Source organism: Pyrus communis, chromosome 9 (genome assembly GCF_963583255.1).
Source record: "Pyrus communis chromosome 9, drPyrComm1.1, whole genome shotgun sequence".
Classification (NCBI taxonomy): Eukaryota; Viridiplantae; Streptophyta; class Magnoliopsida; order Rosales; family Rosaceae; genus Pyrus; species Pyrus communis.
Window position 1 is genome coordinate 36,278 of NC_084811.1, and position 20,313 is coordinate 56,590.

The 20,313-nt window shown below is 35.9% G+C and overlaps 1 protein-coding gene across 2 annotated transcripts; it reads right to left on the reverse strand.

The window, feature by feature from the left end:
- Nucleotides 1–4,328: 4,328 nt before the first annotated feature.
- Nucleotides 4,329–16,824, reverse strand: LOC137744852 (sister chromatid cohesion 1 protein 4-like). Of its 2 annotated transcripts, none has more exons than XM_068484660.1 (14): nucleotides 16,099–16,824; nucleotides 12,743–13,004; nucleotides 12,543–12,640; nucleotides 12,361–12,410; nucleotides 11,540–11,589; nucleotides 10,655–10,766; nucleotides 9,276–10,401; nucleotides 8,965–9,109; nucleotides 8,369–8,505; nucleotides 7,301–8,223; nucleotides 6,684–6,717; nucleotides 6,184–6,289; nucleotides 5,649–5,778; nucleotides 4,329–4,846 (listed from the first exon to the last, which is right to left on the reverse strand). In XM_068484660.1, exons 1-14 carry the CDS (start codon nucleotides 16,220–16,222, stop codon nucleotides 4,748–4,750), a joined length of 3,396 nt encoding a protein of 1,131 aa, XP_068340761.1. In that variant the 5' UTR covers nucleotides 16,223–16,824; the 3' UTR covers nucleotides 4,329–4,747. The 2 variants fall into 2 exon arrangements, with proteins under 2 accessions (XP_068340761.1, XP_068340760.1); XM_068484659.1 differs by having other exon boundaries at nucleotides 9,276–10,446.
- Between the last annotated feature and the right edge of the window lie 3,489 nt (nucleotides 16,825–20,313).

The following is a 20,313-nucleotide window of genomic DNA, read 5'->3' on the forward strand; positions in this document are numbered from 1 at the left end:
AAGCTGTCCGTTGTATTGTATTGTACATGTTTAAGACTGCTCGAGTTGTTCAGAACTTCAGACAGCGTTTTCCAATTAATTATTTTTTTAGACGAGATTCCAATTAATTCTAGTATCCTATCATTGCATAATTGCATTGCATTGCTTGTAATAAAGTAAGACAACTCACCTAGTTGCATTGATGAATTTTTATGTTTGTTTGTGTGATTGGTTTAATCTTGTGTTTTAACTTTGCGTTTATATTATTTCGCCCTCGTTCGTTAGAGGGAACTTAGGACTCAATTTCCTTAAGTATTCAAAATCTAATGCTTCTTGTAGTTGTACTAGTATTTTCTGAGTACTAGTATTATTTCGCCCTCTGTTTGCTTACTGTTTGAGTGCAGACTGTGCAGTTATAACTTATATATGTGAAATTGAAATAGTTATATACTTATATATGTGAAATTGAAATGGATATGTGAATTTGAAATGGATATGATATGAAATTGAAATGTGCAGTTATAACTTATATATGTGCACAGTGCAGTTATAACTTATATATGTGCTCCCATATGGCTTGTCTGAGAAGCCTGCCGTTTTGAAGGTGCTTTCTTTTTGTTTGTTTTGTTAAATTATGGTCTCTTTTTTTGTTCTTGGAATCGAATTGTGGGAAATGGGATTTGGGTTAAATTTTGTATAAATTGTTATATTATTATTTATTTGATTACACCATAAAAGGGTTATGAAAAGCTTTGACTAAATATCCACTTTTAGTTAATTGTTTTCTAATGTGAACGGGGATCTCCCTGCTAATTGCTGTCTGGGTTTTATAGAATATCCATTGATTACTCTGTTTCTGTGGAGTTTGTTCTCTGAATATGTGAAGTAAGTTTTTTTTTCCTTGGGCAAAAGTGCAGTAATTTTTCTTAGGGTGGGGAGAATGTGAATATATGTGCTTTTAAAAGGGTGAATTCTTTGCTTTGAAAAGCAAAATGCGTACGAGTTGCCTGCAAAATCGTTCTTCAGAGTAACGCGTGCGAATTGATTGATGCTGAGATTGTGCAGTTATAACTTATATATGTGCAGTTATAACTTATATATGTGCAGTTATAACTTATATATGTGAAATTGAAATGGATATGTGAATTTGAAATGGATATGATATGAAATTGGTATGAGCAAGATTTTAAAATTTTGTTTTTCTTTCTTGAAGCAATGGATGCTGTAGAGCAAGATTTTACGAATCTTAGTGATGGAGGGTCAGTGGAAGTGACAATGGGAATGCAACCTGATCATGGAAGTGAAAATACAGAAGATACAAATACAAGTCCGGCAAAGAAAAAGGCTAGAGTGATCAAATTAGGTAAGCGAACACTCAGGTCTCCTATTTGGAAAACTTTCAACAAATTGACTACTGTTTTTGAAGATGGTAAAAGTCGAGCTCAATGCAAAGATTGTAAGAAACTGGTAATAGATGATAGTCATCATGGGACGGGTAATATGAATAGACATTTGAAAACATGCCCTGGACAGACTAGTGGAGTATTGTCGGTGTCTGAGTTTTGTTCCCAAAACTTTGATCCTGTGGTATTCCGTGGGTTATTGGTAGAGGCCATAATCAAGCATAATCTTCCCTTTAGTTTTTCTGAGTACGAGGGAATTAGGGCTTTGTTTGCATATATATCTCCTGATATTAAATTACCATGTAGAAATACAATTAAAGCTTGTGCGTTGAGGATGTTCAAAAATGAAAAACAAAGGCTTCATAATTTGTTAGCCTCAGTTGAAGGTAGAATTTGTTTGACATCAGACTTATGGACCTCGCAATGCACTGATGGGTATCTTGCTCTTACTGCTCACTTTGTAGACAAAGATTGGAAATTGCATAAGAGAATTTTAAGTTTTTGTCACATGCCTCCTCCTCATACTGGTGTTGCATTATCTGAGAAAATTAATGCATTGGTGACTGAGTGGGGGATTGAGAAGAAGTTATTTTCTATTACTTTGGATAATGCTTCTTCAAATATTTCTTTTGTTAGCATTTTGAAGAATCAATTGAAGAAGTCTTCTCGTGATGAATGGTGACTTCTTTCATGTGCGTTGTTGTGCTCATGTCTTGAATTTGATAGTTCAAGATGGACTTAAAGAAATTGATTCTTCAGTGATAAAAATTCGTGAATGCATCAAGTATATAAAGGGCTCTGAGGCTAGGAAACTAAAGTTTTGTGAATGTGTTAGACAAGTAGGGATATTGGATAGTAGAAGAGGGTTGAGACAAGATGTCCCTACTAGATGGAACTCAACCTATATTATGCTAGATAGTGCAATTTTCTATCGATATGCTTTGATTCATTTAGGGTTGAGTGATTCCAATTTTACTAGTTGTCCATCTTCTGAAGAGTGGGATAAAATAATGAAGATTTCCAAGTTTTTGGGGTACTTTTATGAGGTTACTTGCTTATTCTCTGGGACAAAGTACCCCACATCAAATTTGTTCTTCCCTAAGGTCTTTGTAATCCAACTTCAAATTAAGGCAGCCATGAATGACTCTGAAAGCTTCATGAAGAAGATGGGGACTTACATGTACATGAAGTTTGAGAAGTATTGGTCTGAGTATAGTTTGATTTTGGCAATTGCAATCATCTTAGACCCTCGTTATAAATTGCATTTTGTGGATTGGGCTTACACAAAGCTTCATGGTGTGAATTCGGTTGAATTTACAAAGGTTGATGACAAATTGAATGATCTCTTTGGTGTGTACTTGGAAAAACTTTCACATCTTGATAATTCAAATACTGCAGTGAATTCAGTGCCTATTCATCAAACAGAATCTGTGGATGTTATCTTTGAGGTAACCTAAGTTTGTTTTTATTTACTTTATATATTTGTAGATTGTAGTATTAGTACTATATTAAGTGTTGAAATTATATTTGAAATTGACATGATGCATGCTTTTTTATGATGTAGGATTTTGATAATAATTATGATGGTTCAAGTTCGATTGAAAAAAATGAATTGCAGAAGTATTTGGAGGATAAAAGAATAGATAGAAAAGTAGACATAGATGTTCTTTCTTGGTGGCAAATGGAGCGTTTTCATTATCCGATACTTTCTCAGTTAGCACGAGATGTGTTAACGATTCCCATTTCAACTGTTGCATCAGAATCTGCATTTAGTATTGGGGGTAGAGTACTAGATCAGTATCGTTGTTCATTATTACCAAAAACAGTTCAAGCTTTGTTGTGCACACAAGATTGGCTATTTGGAAAAGGAGGTAATATATTTTTATATGGTATAGTATTATTATTTTATTTCTTTTCATAATTATTTTGTTTAACTTTTCATAATTGAATGATTTTTAATGTTTGCTTTTTCTATACTTAGTTTATGCGGAAGAGAGTTCTGACGTGGAAAATCTTACTGAAAACATCTTCAACATAACTCTTGAAGGCAATAGATCAAGCCAAAGTTCCAATACAATTTCATGATGATCGATGTAAATTGAAGATTTTGTAAATGGAGGTGTAAACTTTTAAGAAAGACTTACAATCTTAAAAACAAAAACTCTTTATCCTTGCACATTTAATATTTGTAATAGATTAGTAGTGTATGTATTATTTTTTTTATTAGGCTTTTATTTTCGAGTGTAGATATAGTACTTGAACGAGAAATGTTTTAATGTTTTGAAGTAATATTTATGTGGCAATGTGTGGTATGTGCAAATTTTAAAAAAAATATTTTTTTTTCTTAACAGGTCATAACGGGTCGGGTCACTTTACCCGTTGGGTAAAGTGACACGACCTGTTTTAAGGACCCGTTAAGATAACAGGTGTGACACGACACGACCCGTTAAGATAACAGGTGTTACACGAAAATAACACGAACACGATAAACACGACCCGTTTGCCAGGCCTACACGTGATGTGTCAAGCGACTCCCACCCACGATGAAAAAGAAACAATGTGTCCTCCGACGTGGCATCTGTATGTCAGAACGATCTCCTCGTCGAACCCTTTATTCCCGACCACGAAGGAGAATGTCGGGTGACGCGAACTGACTCTGTAGAGTGCCTATAAATATACCTCATGGTGAAGTCATGGCCTTCACCATAGTTAAGCCCAGAACACCCTAGACTTAGGCATCAAAGCCTCCACGTCGGGAACCACCAACACACACCACCCCCCACCCCCCCACCCGGCGGCCCCCAACCCCCGCACGCGCGTGCCACGCGCCTGGACTCACGGTGTTTCCTTATCTTTGGTCTATGCAGGTTTCACTCCACGACAAGTCAAAATCTGCTCCAACAACTACTAATTGTTTAGATAAATACGTATAAAATAAATGGAAAAAGCATAAAATTGTATGGCCGTATAGGACATTTAGGCCTTCATCCTCTTAGGCCTTGCATGAAATTTTTGGGCCCTAACAAACAAGGAAATACTATCACCTTCGATTACAAATGATACTATACTACAAATATATATACATCATACTGATATGATCCACATTACAACTTTGTCGCTACAATAAACAAGAAGCGTCCCTCCTCAATCAACCCCCCACCCCACGACGATAAACTACCAACTGCACAACCTAACGCGAGCTTAAATCCTAGCCTAAGGGAAGGAACCAATATTTTAAGAACAAAAAAGATTCTTGTGAGAAAATACCTACTGAAGGAAAAGAATATTCCCAATTTTCAATCGAGCATCAGACAAACTAAATTGTAAAGCCTTTTCAACAATATCTGCCTTTCCTATGTAAGATATTAGAACTCTGATTTCATGAGTTTTACTTGAGGTCCTATGTAGACGTTGTCAAAAGGCTTTGCCTGTTCCACATGGATGTAATCCCTTGTCTTAAGCACCTGCAAAAGAGTGAGTAGAACCACGAGTGAAAGATTATTAAGCATTTCAAACTACACACCCACAATTTGGACAAGTAGGCTAAAGTATACCAAAACAGAGTATTAAACTTAATGGCTACTAAAACCCTATTTTAGTAGTATTTACATGGGATAAATGAGATGATGAGGCGCCGAGGAAGAATGGTGAGAGGGTTGTGGAACAAATGCATAGGGTATGGTACACAGTTCTAAGTTATTCTCCCTAAAAACCTATAAACTGAACACGGATCTAAGTTGTTTTCCCTTTCAAGTTTTTGTTTCATACATTATCCTTCATTTCTCCCTCCTCCCACCTATCACCCTTTGTCCCTCTTTTCCCCCATATGCTCTCTCTCTCTATTTCTAGCACAAAAATAAACTAAAAACAAAGTTTTATCAAATGGGCCTAAACTAGTTAGACAGGAAATTATTTCCCAAATACTTTTCTAGAATACATATAATAAAAGATCAAAATTAAAAGCTTAAAGCCTTCCATTGGTAGTTAATATCTTCCTTCTCTTGTAAAATTAATGATGTTACATAAGAGGTTGCCTCATGAATTGCTGCTGCTGTAACCTATCTTCAAAGTTTTTGCTTTAACTCTTTCAGGACATGCTTTTGGAGTTCCCAACATTGTACTACATTCTATATATGCATATATATATATATATAGAGAGAGAGAGAGAGAGAGAACACACTACATCCTCATTAAGTCTTCTGACTAATTTAGCAGATCACCCAGATATAAGAAAACCTCAGCATAACATTCAATTATAACACTTACCAATGTTTCAAAAAACATCCTTGATGCTTCCTTTCGAGTTTTACCATTTAATAAACTGTCCATCCCAAGAACCTTTTTCCCATGCACAGGTTCCTTATAAAGTAAAGTCTGGAGATACTTGGCAACAGCCCTATAAGAAAATCAAGAGTCGGGTCTTAAAAATAATAGAAAACTGATATCAGAATGATAACAAATAATTGACAATCATCATCACAAAAGAACAATCAGCAATTTTAACTTAGGAACTGTGACTAAAGGAATTGTATAGCATAGGAATTATGAAAAACACCTATTTACAAGTACACAACCATTTTCTCAAAGTGGAGAGAGAGAGGGTTTCTGGGTTTTCCATTTAAAAATTCTTAAATCAAAACATAGCAAATTATTTCATATTGTAAGGCTTCAAAACATAAACTCGTCAGTATCACCTTCAATGAGGTCATGCAAACCAGAAAAAGTAATTCCACTGACTTACAATAAAATGAAATTAGCAGCATGAATTAAACATGGAACTGACCATATTAAGCACACATACCTGGTGCGGGAAGACCATCCACTATTCTCAAGAAGACGAGTATCTCCAGCGCATGGCATGTCATCGACATCTTCAGCTATTTCATCATCATCTACATTCAAAAATTCTGAGAACAACAATAAAATATGTTATTCAAAGGAACTCCAGCACATAAGTGCAGGGGCAAAAGAGTATTTTACTTAAAATAGACGTGTAGACACCAGAATAAGAAAGCACATAGTCATCAATTATGCATGCACAGACAAATCTTCATTTATCCTTTAGGTGTTTCACAGCATTTAGTTGTAGCTAAAGTCCAACAAAGTTGAGAAAGGAGTTTGGAAGGGCCTAAAACGTACGAAGAGTACATTCATAAATGCATAAATAGTTGTGTGTAATGTGGATAGTCCGTGTACACCAAATCTTCATACCAATAGGTTCTAAGAAGGATACATAAGAAAAAAGACAGGCCAAGAGATATAAATAAGAAGTCAAGAAGGCAGGAAGAAGAAAAGGTCAACCTGTATCATCTCCAAAAGCTACATCTTCATAATCCTGCACAATATAGCCAAAGTGTGAAGTTAAAAACACATATTGAACTTTACAGAGAGACAATGCCTATAAAACAAAATGACATGATGCAGAAAAGAGCCCTGTTTCCAGAAGATAATGCCTATCCGCGAGGCAAAAACATAAATAGTTTAGGAACAGCATTACAATGTCACTTCATCTTTTTCTAGTCATTATTAGGGAACTTAAATCAAACAATTCTCAAAGAATCCGGGGTAAAATATGGCAATCATAAAATGAAAAGGATGGCCGGGAAAGTAGTTTTGACAGGCAAGGGAATGGAGTAAATACTTGTTTGAAGAATAAAGGTTTTATTTAGTTCTAACGGAAATAGGGCATCAACAGCATGAGGGTGTACCATCGTAAACAAAGCCAAATATATACGTACATGTGTACAAAATGTTTTTGTCCCCAAGAGAAAAAAAAAAAAAAAAAAAAAAAAAAAAAACACATGCATTGGGTTTCCTTTTTCCTTTTTAAAGGCTTACATTCAAAATAACTCTTTTTTTATATAAGAGAAGTTCCAAATTATTTTCAGAACCAACAAGAAAGAATGTTAACAACTTACACCACGATCTTCTGGAGGGGGGTCTGCAGTGACTTCTGCATCAATACCGCTACGTGGACCAACCTCCCGGCAACCTAGATTTTCCTTACCATTCCAGGAAGCATTCTCGTTGTCTTCACCATGAATACAATAAGAGTTTGGGTTGTCATCACAATGCAAGTTTGCCTCCAGGACCTCAGTTTCATTCACAGTATGTTGCTCGCTGTTTTCAATTTCTCCCACAGATTGATCAGTTGAAAAACTGAGGTTTTTGCATTCCCCAGTTGCAAGCGTAACATCTACACTGTCAATAAGTTCAGATGCACCTATCTGAACATCCGCTCTGATTTCGACACTGTGGTCAACAACTTGAATGGCATCAACTTCTTTCTGGATACTTGACTCCACTATCAATGCGTCCACCTCCATGGGTTGGGCGTCCAACTTATTGTCTAGTGACCCGCATAATGCATCAATCTGCAGTGATGCATTTTCCTCCTCAGTTTTATCCACAAGCCTTGACTGGACGTTAACATCAGCTGACACCTTGTAAATATCTTCTAAAACAGGATCAGCAACTTCAAAATTTTCTTTGTCAATTTCCATTTCAGCTATCTCTCCCAAGTGTTCATGTTTGGAAGTATTAAGTTCTTCCAAGTCACTGATCCTTTGTTCTTCAGCATCAGTATGGTGAGACTTTAGGTTATGATCTTCCTTCTGGTTTTCGTTCTCAATGTCAGCAGGCTGTGCTGCTGTGTCATCTCTCGCTATTAAAGGTTCAGTGCTTCGAAGGGGTTCAATTTCTTTAGTAGCATTTGGCTCCAGAGAGGATGCTACATCCTTCAATGGCTCCATAGAAGCATTGTTTTGATCATTTTCAGAAACCCGGATTGTGCTCAGATCAAATGTTTCAGTGTGCAGATATATCAGTTCCGCCGACATGCCTGACAAACATCAAACGAATTCAGGTGGCTTGTAAAGATTTTGCGAAGTATATTAATCATTCACATGGCTACCAGTATTCCTAAATAAACCAATAAATGATAGGCAGTAATTGTATCCATGCACATCTAATTATATTTAACTTACCAGTAAATATGGGTTCAGTGAAAATTGCATCTTCCAAAAATTGTCGCTGAATCATTGAAATTTCTGGGCAAGTACAAGGAGCCTTTTTTCGCACACGACGTATGTCTTCAGTATTTGTCAACTGCTGGCGTATTTGACTTCAGAAAACCAGCAGGCAAGTAGTTAGCATTAAGAGAGAGAGAGAGAGAGAGAGAGAGAATAATGTAGTATGCAACAACTCATACAATCAGATAGGCCTAGCATGCTTAGTATGTTTATTTTCATTTCAAAAATTTACAGAGTATCTAAAGTATATCTAAAGTAAATTACCAGTCAGTCAGGTCCCACTCTGCTACAACTACCGAACAATATACTTTTAAGGAACAAAATGCCAAATTCTCATGGAAAAACAGGCCCACACCACACCCCCCCCCCCCCCCCCAACAAAAAAAAAAAACCAAAAAAAACAAATTAGCTTCTATATGCAGCTAAAATGTCAATTATACAAATTTAGTAGTATAGGCTTTTTATAGTCTTAAAACAAGAAAACATTATTTTCAAAAGGAAGCACTTTTCTTATGCTTGATCAAAATTAGTTGGTGTCCGTTATCACATACTCGCCATGCAAAACCATTGTATCATCCATTAGCACTTTCCTCTTTGAAGAGGTACCACGGACAGCAGTTCTTGAGCGTTTTGTGCACATTATTTCAAGTGCAGGCGGAGTGGGTTTCATTTTTAGAACTGAAGACCTTCTTCCAACTGAAGCAACAAAAAAAATTTAGTTCAGTCTTCATCATATAAGCCTTATAACTCTATCAAACAAAGATTTAGGGACAAAAAAAAAAGATAAATGCCAGAATGATCTATCAACACAAAATGACATGTAGAAATTTCTGATGGCATGAAGAAAGAACCCATTTGATACCTAAAATAGAAGACAATAAATCATCATCATCAGGGATAGATTCTGCAGTTCTCTCTTCTCGGGCCACCCCAAATGATTCAACTGAATTTAAACTCTGCACTGTCATTGTACTTTCTGTGGAACTACGTTTTTTCCCTGATATGAATTTAATCCCATCACCATCACCGGCATCCCCAACTATGACTTCTTTTTCAGGCGTAGTTTCTACTATAAAATCACTTGGTTTAGAAGTGAACCCCTCTGGTACAGAGAGCAACTTTTCAGGTGCAGGCAAGTTAGAAGTGGCAGATCTATCCAAGTTCTCCAATTGAGTCTCCAAAGATGTTGCATTCTCCAATGAAGTTGGCCCTACAACCTCAGATGGTAAGTTGCAAGGGACTTCCGAAATTTTATCGGTAGGAGATGGTATATCATGATGACTTGGGAGGGAGCCACATGCCCGGAGCACAGGCACTTCAGCAGCTGCTGTGTCTTCATACGTAACAGGCTTCAAAGGATCTGTAATGATATGTGTGCACGATTCTCCCATATTATTAGCAATTTCAACATCATTCTGTATTTCAGGCTTTAAATATGTCTGTTGATCCTCCAAATAATCCTCTGATACTCTCGGAAAGTTACTACTTGAACAAATCTTACGAGAAGGGTCGTCCAACTCAGATGTGACCTGGGAGCAGCTAGGAGATGCATCAGTTTCATCCAACCTAACTCCAGCAGGTTCTACATGTTGGTCATCCTTTTGATCTAGGCAGGGCATAAGTGGTTCATTGTTTATCACAATACCATTATGTATATCTTCCACCCTGTTTCGGCCATCCAATGCACCAACTGTCCCCTTTGAACATTCCAATACTGGAGAAAAAGGTTTAATTTGGTCATGCTCCTGTGGCCTTGCTTGTTTGATCTCTATATCGCCCAAATGATAGCCATTCTCCTTGGTACTATCATCCCCACAACGCGGACCTGACATACTACCAGCATTTTCTGAGTTGCCCACGGATGCTAAGTTTGATAAATTATGGTTTGATAAATTATGGTCTTCAAAATCCAACTGATCATTGCAGGCCATAGGTTCCTGAACAGCAAACAGATTTGGCTCTTCAAATAGTCCAGGAGTTGATGGAGCCTGAGCATATGTGACAAAATCAGTATTTGCAGCCAGGACTTCATTCTGTTCAAAAGGGATAATAAAAAAAATATTCGTCACTGAGGCAAGAATTGTATTATACATAATATTGCATGAATCGCACCTCCGTCCACCCCTCAATAACAACGAAAAAAGAAACAGAATAGAACCTTGCTTACACATCGCAAATGACGAATAATTAGGACAAGACTTAAAACAGAAGAAAATAAGCTTTTGGGTGGTATTAATAAACCTGGCTTTCAATCCCATTCATTTGCATGGTTTCTGAGGTTCCAGGTATCCCCTCATACATATCATGCTTTTCCAAAGGTGTTACTGATTGGCCCAATGTCTGAGGATCACCACTGAAATAGTAGAGAATGAATAGGGTACATCAGAAATGTTGTAGTGTCCTAAGTGATTCCATGGATCAAAGAAATAAAGAAACCACACAACCATACACAACACCGCCTAACAGGGACCAACCTCATCAACATGAAAAAAAATCCAAAGAAACAAATAAATGCGTTGAGGGCAAAAAAAACCCAACTTTATTATTAAGTAGATAACCGCATACCACTCACATTTTTCTTCTGCAGTTTAATGACGGGGAAAAAAAATATACTTTGCTTAAAAATTAAAATAATAAATCACCACCACCACCACCACCATTCATACTTACAGATTATTGAATTCCAGACGGATAAATTATAAATTTCAGCGTTCAACTTTACCATGAAAATTGGAGCTAAAACATGAGAATCTACAAATCCTAACACTTCAAATTTGTAGTCTCAAATCCTGTGATTTAAAATTTATTGGATACTTCAAGTTTACCTTATCCAAACCCACGATTATTACTTTTTCCATATATAATTAATCTTAAGGATATGGTGGTCAAAAAGAAGATGGGTGAAAGCAGAAGCTTTGTTTACTTGAAAAGAGGTAGAAACATAGGTCTAAACAATCCAGCAAAGAAGTTTTTTTTTTTTTTTTTTTTTTTTTTCTTTTCAGATTCCAGCAAAGAAGTTGAGATGCTCTAATTCTAACTTATAGAATCCTCTTTTTGCAATCAAACAATGTGTGAAAGAATTAAAATTGAAACCCATGCTTGACACTTTTGAGATATAGAGTTTACTCTGAAATTCCATCATTCCCTTGAGCTGAAACCTTGCCAAAAAACAGGTCCTGTTTTCCATCATTCAAAAAACAATAGCATCTATAAGTGACATACATACATACGTGATATAATAGTTTTGTATTGTAGGAAACATAAAGATTATATTAGTGAGGTACGGAAAACAAGCCGCCATAAACAAGGTAAATGACAAATATATCACAGTTAAGCCACTATATTCTTGCATAAGCAACACATAACACCAAAGAGCACCCAAAAAAACAATGAAAGTTACACATAGCCCAAAGGATTTGAAGACATTAAAAATTGGTGAAACCCTACAATTGAAAATCAGCCCAAGCTGGCTTTGTGATTATACAAGAGATTTAAACAAAGACATTAGAGAGACAGGCACGTATGGTTTCTTGAAGTGGTTATAAACTATATACAACAGTCAGTAAAAACCCACTAGCCCGCTTTTTACTTTGTCCAAGCCCATATGAGAATATGAGAGCTTGCACATGTGAACTTTAGCCACTCCAACCAACTTGAAGCATTCTAAGAAGGCTTTTGTTTTAGTCGGTGAGTGACACAGGTAATGCCAAACCCTATAACAATCAATTAGCGAAACTGTAGTAACAAATCAATAAAAGCAGTGGCAAGCCATAATTTCACTGCAACAACACAAAGTTTAAGTAAACCATGCATAAAGAGGAAAAAAGACAAAATTTCCATGTATGCAAAGGAAGAAGTCTTGTAATTTCATACTATTCAACTATCCAGTCCATTACCAAATTCTTCCACTTAAAAGTTAATACTACAAAGCAGGAACAAAATATTACCTCATCAAATTCCAAACCAATTTGAGAAGTATCGCCATCACCAAACCGCTCTGAAAATAAACCAGGAAATATTGGACATTTAAGTTAGCTCGTACATAAACATCGTTAAGTTTTATCCTAACCATAAAATTTAATTCAATGTACAATCATTCACTCATGACAGTGAATTGATGAGTACTAACCATCCAATCCAAATTGAGATGTTGAGTAAACCACACCCTCCATTGTATCTTGGAGAGTTATTTGCTCCCTTGTACTGACATGATGGTCAACATAGTTACTGCAAAACAACTAAATGTTAAAACCAACACAAACACAAATCTTCGTATCCAGCATCTCTACAGCGAACGCTTTAGTCCTAAACATAATTGAACATACTAACCCCTGAAAAATTTCATTATCTGGTAGCTCAAAATCATCAAGATCAAAAGTCTCAGGCAAGGTTATGGAATGATACGGAGCAGTAGATTCTTCTGGAGGTAAATCGACTGCAGTGGAGCGAAAAGCTTGCTTTATCTTAAGCAAAGCCTCGCTACAATCATCAAACAGGTAATTCACCTTTCTAGAATAAATCCTCACCACACCAAGCAGAAGATGGCTGGACAACCGGAGAGCAATCGGAACTTCAGGAAAAAGAATAGAATCTGTAACCAAAGATAGATCATCAAAGTTACATGAGTGGATAGATGAATTGGACATTAAGAGAGAGAGAGAGAGAGAGAGAGAGAGAGAGAGAGAGAGAGAGAGAGAGACTACAAATTGAAAAACAACTGAGCTTACTGAGTGCAACTACATGCCCCATGAAATTTAATGCAAGAATAAGATCTAAAAGAATTTAAATGCATGAATTAACTAAAAGTGCTCTGCACTTAAAAGAAATTTTCTTTTTCTTGAATTTTTTTTTGGCAGAGAAGAATGAAACATTTAATTAGAAACAGTAAAAGATTGAAAGCAATAACCACTGATACAATTACACCACAACCATACATTATGACATGCATGATGCACCATAAGTCAAGTCTGTCTGATGAATTACAAAGCCTTAATTTATAGAACAAAAACCAAATAAGAAGCCCTGTGTAACTAAATTACTAAGACATCTAGCCTTGAAAACCCTGAGATAATTATACCACGAGCATAAGCAAGGTTAACGCATAAGTAAAAATATTTGAGAACTAGAAAACCCTAAATTAAAATAATCCTGGTCTATTCTGCATCAGGTACACTTCTGGGCATCATTAAGGCTTTCAGTTTCTTTAGAACTCCTGGATAAGTAGCTTTGCCACATCTGTTGATGCATTCGGTGAGTGTATTCAGTTTTTAGGTTTCTTAGCCCAGTGGATATCTTATCCACTGCACTGTCCACCACCTGCTCTTTTAAAGAAGATCTGTTTTCTAGTGAATTAATAATAAAAATAACTGGGGAAGGAAATTCAGAAAAGAAGAAGAAAACGCAACTCTTCTTGGAAATGTTTGTGGAGATTCCCTTTCAAATTTAACTCCTTTAGGTAAGATGTGATTACACGCAAATACGGATTATATGTCAATACTATGGGATAATAACATTGTGGTTAATGGCTCCCTGTAGAATAATATCAAGGATATTATTATTTAGTTTCCTATATCATCTATATTCCTATTTATTATGGAATTAAAATTATTTTCCTACTTCTTGTAGATTTACAATCTTTCCTGTTTGTTGTATGATTAGGTTATTATAAATAGGTGCTTTGTTCTACTTCTTGTAGATTTACAATTCTTTCCTGTTTGTTGTATGATTACGTTATTATAAATAGCTGCTTTGTAATTCAATATTGGTAGACTTGAATGATTGATTAAAAGGATTTTCTCCCTGTTTTATCTTCTTTTATCTAAATCTTTATTCTATCTTGATCTTCTTCTCCAGAATCTATTCTAATCCTCTGTCTGATTCTTCTAAATTCTCTTCGGCCTATCCCTTTTCTGTTATCTAGCTCCAAACCCTAATTTCTGGTTACTCGTTCTACATCACTCCCATTGTTGTCCTTGGAAAGTCATTTCAGACCGCATTAGTTCATATTTCCTAATATTGGGTTGTGCAAATCATTTCCTCGTCTTTATAGATTAAAATAGAGTATGGTCCTCTCGTAATGTATCCATGGCAGTGTAGGTTGGTTTTCTTTTCCATGGGTTGATATCATAAATTTCGTAGGGTCCCTTTGACAGAAAAATATATCCTTACAATCTGCTAGATTGAACAGAAGGTCTTGGAAACTTGGAGGTGAGACACTTGGTCTTGTGCAAGTGTTATTTCAGCAAGTTAAGTGATGAGCCACCTTCCAATGGTTAATCATCCTCCCGTGATTTGAAAGGTTAAAGTAGCTAAACATGGTCCTTTTTGTACTGAAAAGCTGTGCATCCCAAAAGGCCCTATGTTATCAAGGGGTTTGTGCTAGTTTTTCTTCTTCTGAGTATCAATCCTAGTGGTCATCCTCTACTAGATCGAAATCCAGAAAGAGTAAAAGAGTTCCGAAATGGGCAGGCATATTGTGATACCATGCAAAAACAATGCCTAATTTTGTATTATATCCTCCCTCCCCCCCCAAAAAAAAGGGGAAATGGTGTCTTGATTCATTGGGTAGCTTTTGCATGAAATTTTATTGCTGCTTTTTGCTAAAAATGAATGCAGATATGGCTTTTCAACCTTACGGTTTGATTTGGAAAATCTAAAGAGCCCCGTAAAGTGAAAGTCTTTACTTAGATAGGGGCTCATGGGAAGGTTAACACTTGCAACATGCTTCAAAAAAGAGGACCCAGTTCTTACATATGCTCTTAGTGGTGTATCCTTTGCAAGAATTGTCTATAATCTGCTGATTGCATCTTTTTACGCAGTCCAGAGGCTTTTAATCTATGTCTGCATTTGTTTAGGGAGTTCGCGATTAATTGGGTTGTATCCAGAGATTGTTCTTCTTTTATGTCAGCGAAGCAAAATTTACCTGCAGAGGTTTGGTTATGTTCTAGGTAATATGGATGGAAAGAAATAGGATAATATATGAGGATTTTGCAGGCAGTAGAGGAGAGAAGTTATGGGATGAAGTTCGCTTAAGGTTTTCGCTATGGGCTTAGGTTTCTACAAAATATAAAGATTTATCCTTCTGAGTTATTTGGCTTGATCGGAAAGGTGCAATAGTTAGCCTTATAGAGTTTTCGTAACTGTTTCAAATTCAGAGGGACTTTATTTGTTGTCTCGATTTTGCATTCTGTTTTTCGTTGTAGACATCTTGTCCACTTGTGTAAATTAAACTTCGTCTCTTTCTCAATTATGGCAGTTCATGGAATACAGTTTTGTGGCTATTGTTTGGTGGTTTGGATTAAAATTTGAAAGAAAACAATGATTTATCAAAAATAAAAAGTGTGGGAGGATGTGTAGTTCCTAGCGGATAAACACATTTGGAGCATTCTTGTAGGCTTTATTATTTCTAAATCTAGGGACAAACAAAATTTTCTTTATTCATGCAGATTATATTTTCTCCAGGTTAGCTGTTCTGTAATCATTGTATTGCTATCTGTACATTTGGTTTCCACTGTTGTAGTTGTATTATTTCTGTTTCTTTTGAAGGAAAATTTTTCCAGCGTTTAAAAAATTCAACCAATTCATAATTCAAGCTGAAAAATTGCTGCTATCATTTTCCTATATTTTCTCGAGAGAAGAAATCATAAAAACATGGAGCACAGAAGGTAAAAAAAATGAGAACTGACCTACGGAGACGCCAATATCGGTGTCGGCGACCTGATTCTTGCGAAGCTTGCGCTCCAAATGTGCCGCTATCCATATCGTTCCAAGAGGACCCTTCTTGGCCAATATAAACTGAGAATAAAACATTTCTCTCTGCTTTTTTTTTCCTTCTCACCAGCTTTCTATACAGGTACAGGCGAAGCGAACCCCCAATTTTTACGCCAGCCAACCCAGAGTTAAGAACATCAAAAGGAAAAATACTAAATATACATGACAAGACTTAACCTCCAAAACCTAAAAACTTGCAATCGTCTCCTCAACCTAACAGTGAGGATTTAGGAAAATCCCAAATTAACAAACAAAAAAACCCTAACAAGCCATAGCGCTCTTCTACCCTTTCAGAAAGCCCAACACTTATCATCCGCGACTATTTGGCCAAGAATTTGGAGCTTTCGGAGAAAGACATACAGGAACGTAGTTGGAGTTGACGGAGCGTAGCTAAATTGGAGTTGGAACTTTGAAACCCAGGCGTCGTAAAACGACGCTGTGTAGATACATAGACAAAATTATACAGCTTGGAGTTGGATTTGCAAAGGTGCCAAGGACTGAGTTTGACCCGGTGAGTCAGAGATCGGACCGAGTCGAAGCGTTTATGGAGAGAGACTATGTGGAACAGAAGAGAGGTAGCGCCTCTGGATTTTCGAACTTGGTTATGTTATGGTGTGGGTTGGTGCACCTTTGGTGATGGATTTTGGGGATCAAATCGCGTGGAGCACCAAAAACGAAAGTACGTGGAACAACATTTTCTCTCGTTCGAAATGACTTTACCGTCTTAAATTTACACCATATTAATTTAGAATTTAAGTAAATGTCAAAACTTATAAATTGCCATACAATAATCTTTCATTTGAATTCATAAACATTTTCTACATAGAAAAAAAAAACTTGAAATTTGATACTTTCAATTCTCAAGTTTAAATTCTATATAAATAAATGTCATTTCCTAATTTCTATGATTAAAATTTTAAAAATAACAAATTTTGCATTCAATTTCACTGTTCTTTTAGGTTAAACCAAACAACAAATTTCACAAATTCTAAAAAATAAAATCTCGTCATTTCAATTTTTTTTCATTTTAAAATTCCTCCAAACATAGTGTTTAAGGGCATATTCAATTGGAAATTTAAGAGATTTTAATGGATTTATAATTTTTTATAGAGTTTAATTGCTTTGTAGAAATTTATATAAAAATTATGATTCAATTCCCTCAAAATCTCATGGGAGATGTGAGATTTGTTAATACTTAAAATACACTAAGAAATCTCTCTAATTCCCTCTAATTCCTCAACTTTTTAAAATTCTTTAAAATCAATTTCTAACTGAATATACCTGAAATGTTATAAACTTCTTTAAAATTCTAATTAAATACACCCAATTTCTAAGGATTTTAATAAACTGCATTAAAATCCTAATTGAATACAAGTCGAATTTAAGATGATCCACTTAAAATCCTAATTGAATACCCCTAAATTTATTAAAAGAATTAAAATATCTCAAAATCCCAATTGAATACACCCCAAATCAAATGTTTTTGGTGTGGAGTTTGCTCATCAAGCCAATAATGGGTTGGAAGGGGTAGTTGGTACGAGCAAGTAGAGGTCAAGGGAGGCACGGTAAATTAATCAAATGTTTTTGTTGTGAAGTTTGCTCATGCGCTAGGTTAGAAAAATTTAGGTAAATAGATAAAAATGACCCCTTCTTTTAATCTTGTGACAAAAACAAGATTTTTCGAATATGCATAGGCCATGCACAACAACATGACAAAAGTACAATTTTTTTACACCTTAAAATGACTTAATTGCCCTCGTATATAAATGGGTTATTTCCTCCCATTTTCTGATTTCTCTATCTCTACTCTCTCTAAAATTGATAGTTATTGATTGTTCTTAGATTAATGAAAGATAATGAAAATCCTAGTTGGAATATTTGATTATATATGCTTTGGCTGGAAATGATAATTTTGCAATAGAAATTTGTTGAAACTTGTAAGAATGGAAATAAATAAATAAATAAGTCCCTTTAATGATTTATTTGGAGATTCTTTGTGTTTGCTAATTAGTCCTTTTGGAAAATGAACACATTTTTGTGCTTGCTGTAACATCCCACATCGCCCAGGGGAGTGATCCTTAAATGTATATTCACATCTCTACCTAGCACGAGGCCTTTTGGGAGCTCACTGGCTTCGGGTTCCGTAGGAACTCCGAAGTTAAGCGAGAAGGGGGCTAGAGCAATCCCATGATGGGTGACCCACTGGGAAGTTACTCGTGAGTTCCCAAAAACAAAACCGTGAAGGAATGGTAAGCCCAAAGCGGACAATATCGTGCTACGGTAGTGGAGTCGAGCCCGGGAAGTAGTCCCGCCCGGGCCGGGATGTGACACTTGCAGTTGCAGATTACAGATTGGGAATTTCTTCCTCAAATCATCTTCTCTCCAAATTCGAAATCCCATTCAAAACTCATCTGGGTCAAAACCAATCTACAGTCCAAAAAATTTTCAAATATCGAAGAAAATTCATTATGAAAAAGTAAAGACACCATTTTTTTCTACTACAATCTCTCTCTCTCTCCTCTGCCGATGAACGCCTTATCCTTATAAGTTCAAAGAAAATCCTAAATTTGGTATATTATCAATACGTGCATCATGCAATTAATAGTGTTGAGGGATATGTGGGGGCCTAGATTCTGGAAAATCCCTTTAAAATCTGTAGTTTACAAATGTTTGACCTGAACCTAAATTTTGGAAATCCCATTAAAAATCCTCTCTTTCCAGTGACATGCATAAGACATGCACATAATATGCTTACATATCTGAGCCAACCCAAAAACTCAGAGCTCATAGGTTTCTCTTTGAAATCAAAAATGACATCATCACATGTGGCGTCATCACCATATACACTATATGCACACCACATGCACATGATATGCATAGAATTGGAGATCGGGCAACGAGCTTCTTTTTGCATTAATAAGAAACTCTAACGGCAACCTATTGGTATAGTAGATACAAAAACATAATTGTTACGTATATAAGGTCAAAGTGGCAGTTTGAAAAATCTTGTTACGTATATCAACCACTACTTAACCGTGCACGTGGAAACATTATACTCATTGTCGTTATTTCATGGACACGCATGACCCTTAACGTCCTTTAATATTTTTCTTAATTTTGTTTTTTGCCAAGGCCAGCTAGGTTGTGGATATACTCGCTAAATTTCAAGGCACAACATACGTACATCATAATTAGTGAACATTCTCACTTCTCATATTAAGATGTAGCCATGCACACCATATGCACACAACATGCACATTAGGGGAAATTTTTCAAAAATTTCTGCAATTGGACATTTGAACCAGAACTTTTTCCATCCAGTTTTGAAGCAAGTCAAAACTTAAAATTTATTGCACAACTCATAGGCCCCAACATGAAACACAAACTCTAACTTAACTTCTAAGTATTAATTCATCTTACAAACAACCCATTTATTCCCTAAATCATTGATGAAGGAACTTGGAACCAAACACCCCACCTTACTATGTCTGCCAAAGCTTCAGTTGCCCGAAAAAAATGGAATTTACCAGCCAAAACATAAAATATGGTATAAACATCCTATCTTTAAGGATGGAACAAATTGTTGTGTTTAGTTATGGCAGAACAATACATATAACTCACAGATCTAATCTAAAACCCCGAAAATCCCGACCTCACTCTTCTCACCTCTCTTGACATTCTTGTATTCGAAATCAGAGATGTGAGGTCAACCCAAAACCCATCTTACTCTTCTCACCTCTCTTTGGACTTCTCTCTTTGAAATCCTAGCTCATAGATATGTGCTCAATGATGAGTTGATAATATACTATATATTTTACCCTAATCTTAGTGTTAATTTATTGGTTATTTTGTGAGAATTTTGACACTTTGAATTATATTTCCAATATAGGACATTCGATTTCCTCTTGAGCAAAAAGTTATCAAACGGACGAATTTTTGAGTGATTCCAATTGGAGGATATCCGTGAGTCTTTCAAGATGATTGTACCAAAGTTTAAGATTTTTCTACTAAGTCGTTTGACTGTGGCAATGAAATAAAGGCCCAGCACGCAACTTTCCATTTGGATATTTTGGGTATTTTGGAGGTCTAAATGACATATTTTGAGGAAGATTCCTTCTGAGGTTTTGTTA

Coding starts and splice junctions, on each gene's coding strand:
- LOC137744852 (XM_068484659.1), bottom strand. CDS start 16,222: ATGTTTTATTCTCAGTTTATATTGGCCAAGAAGGGTCCTCTTGGAACG. Junction 13,005..16,098: donor CGATATTGGCGTCTCCGTAG/GTCAGTTCTCAT, acceptor CTTTGGTTACAG/ATTCTATTCTTTTTCCTGAA. Junction 12,641..12,742: donor GATAATGAAATTTTTCAGGG/GTTAGTATGTTC, acceptor GTTGTTTTGCAG/TAACTATGTTGACCATCATG.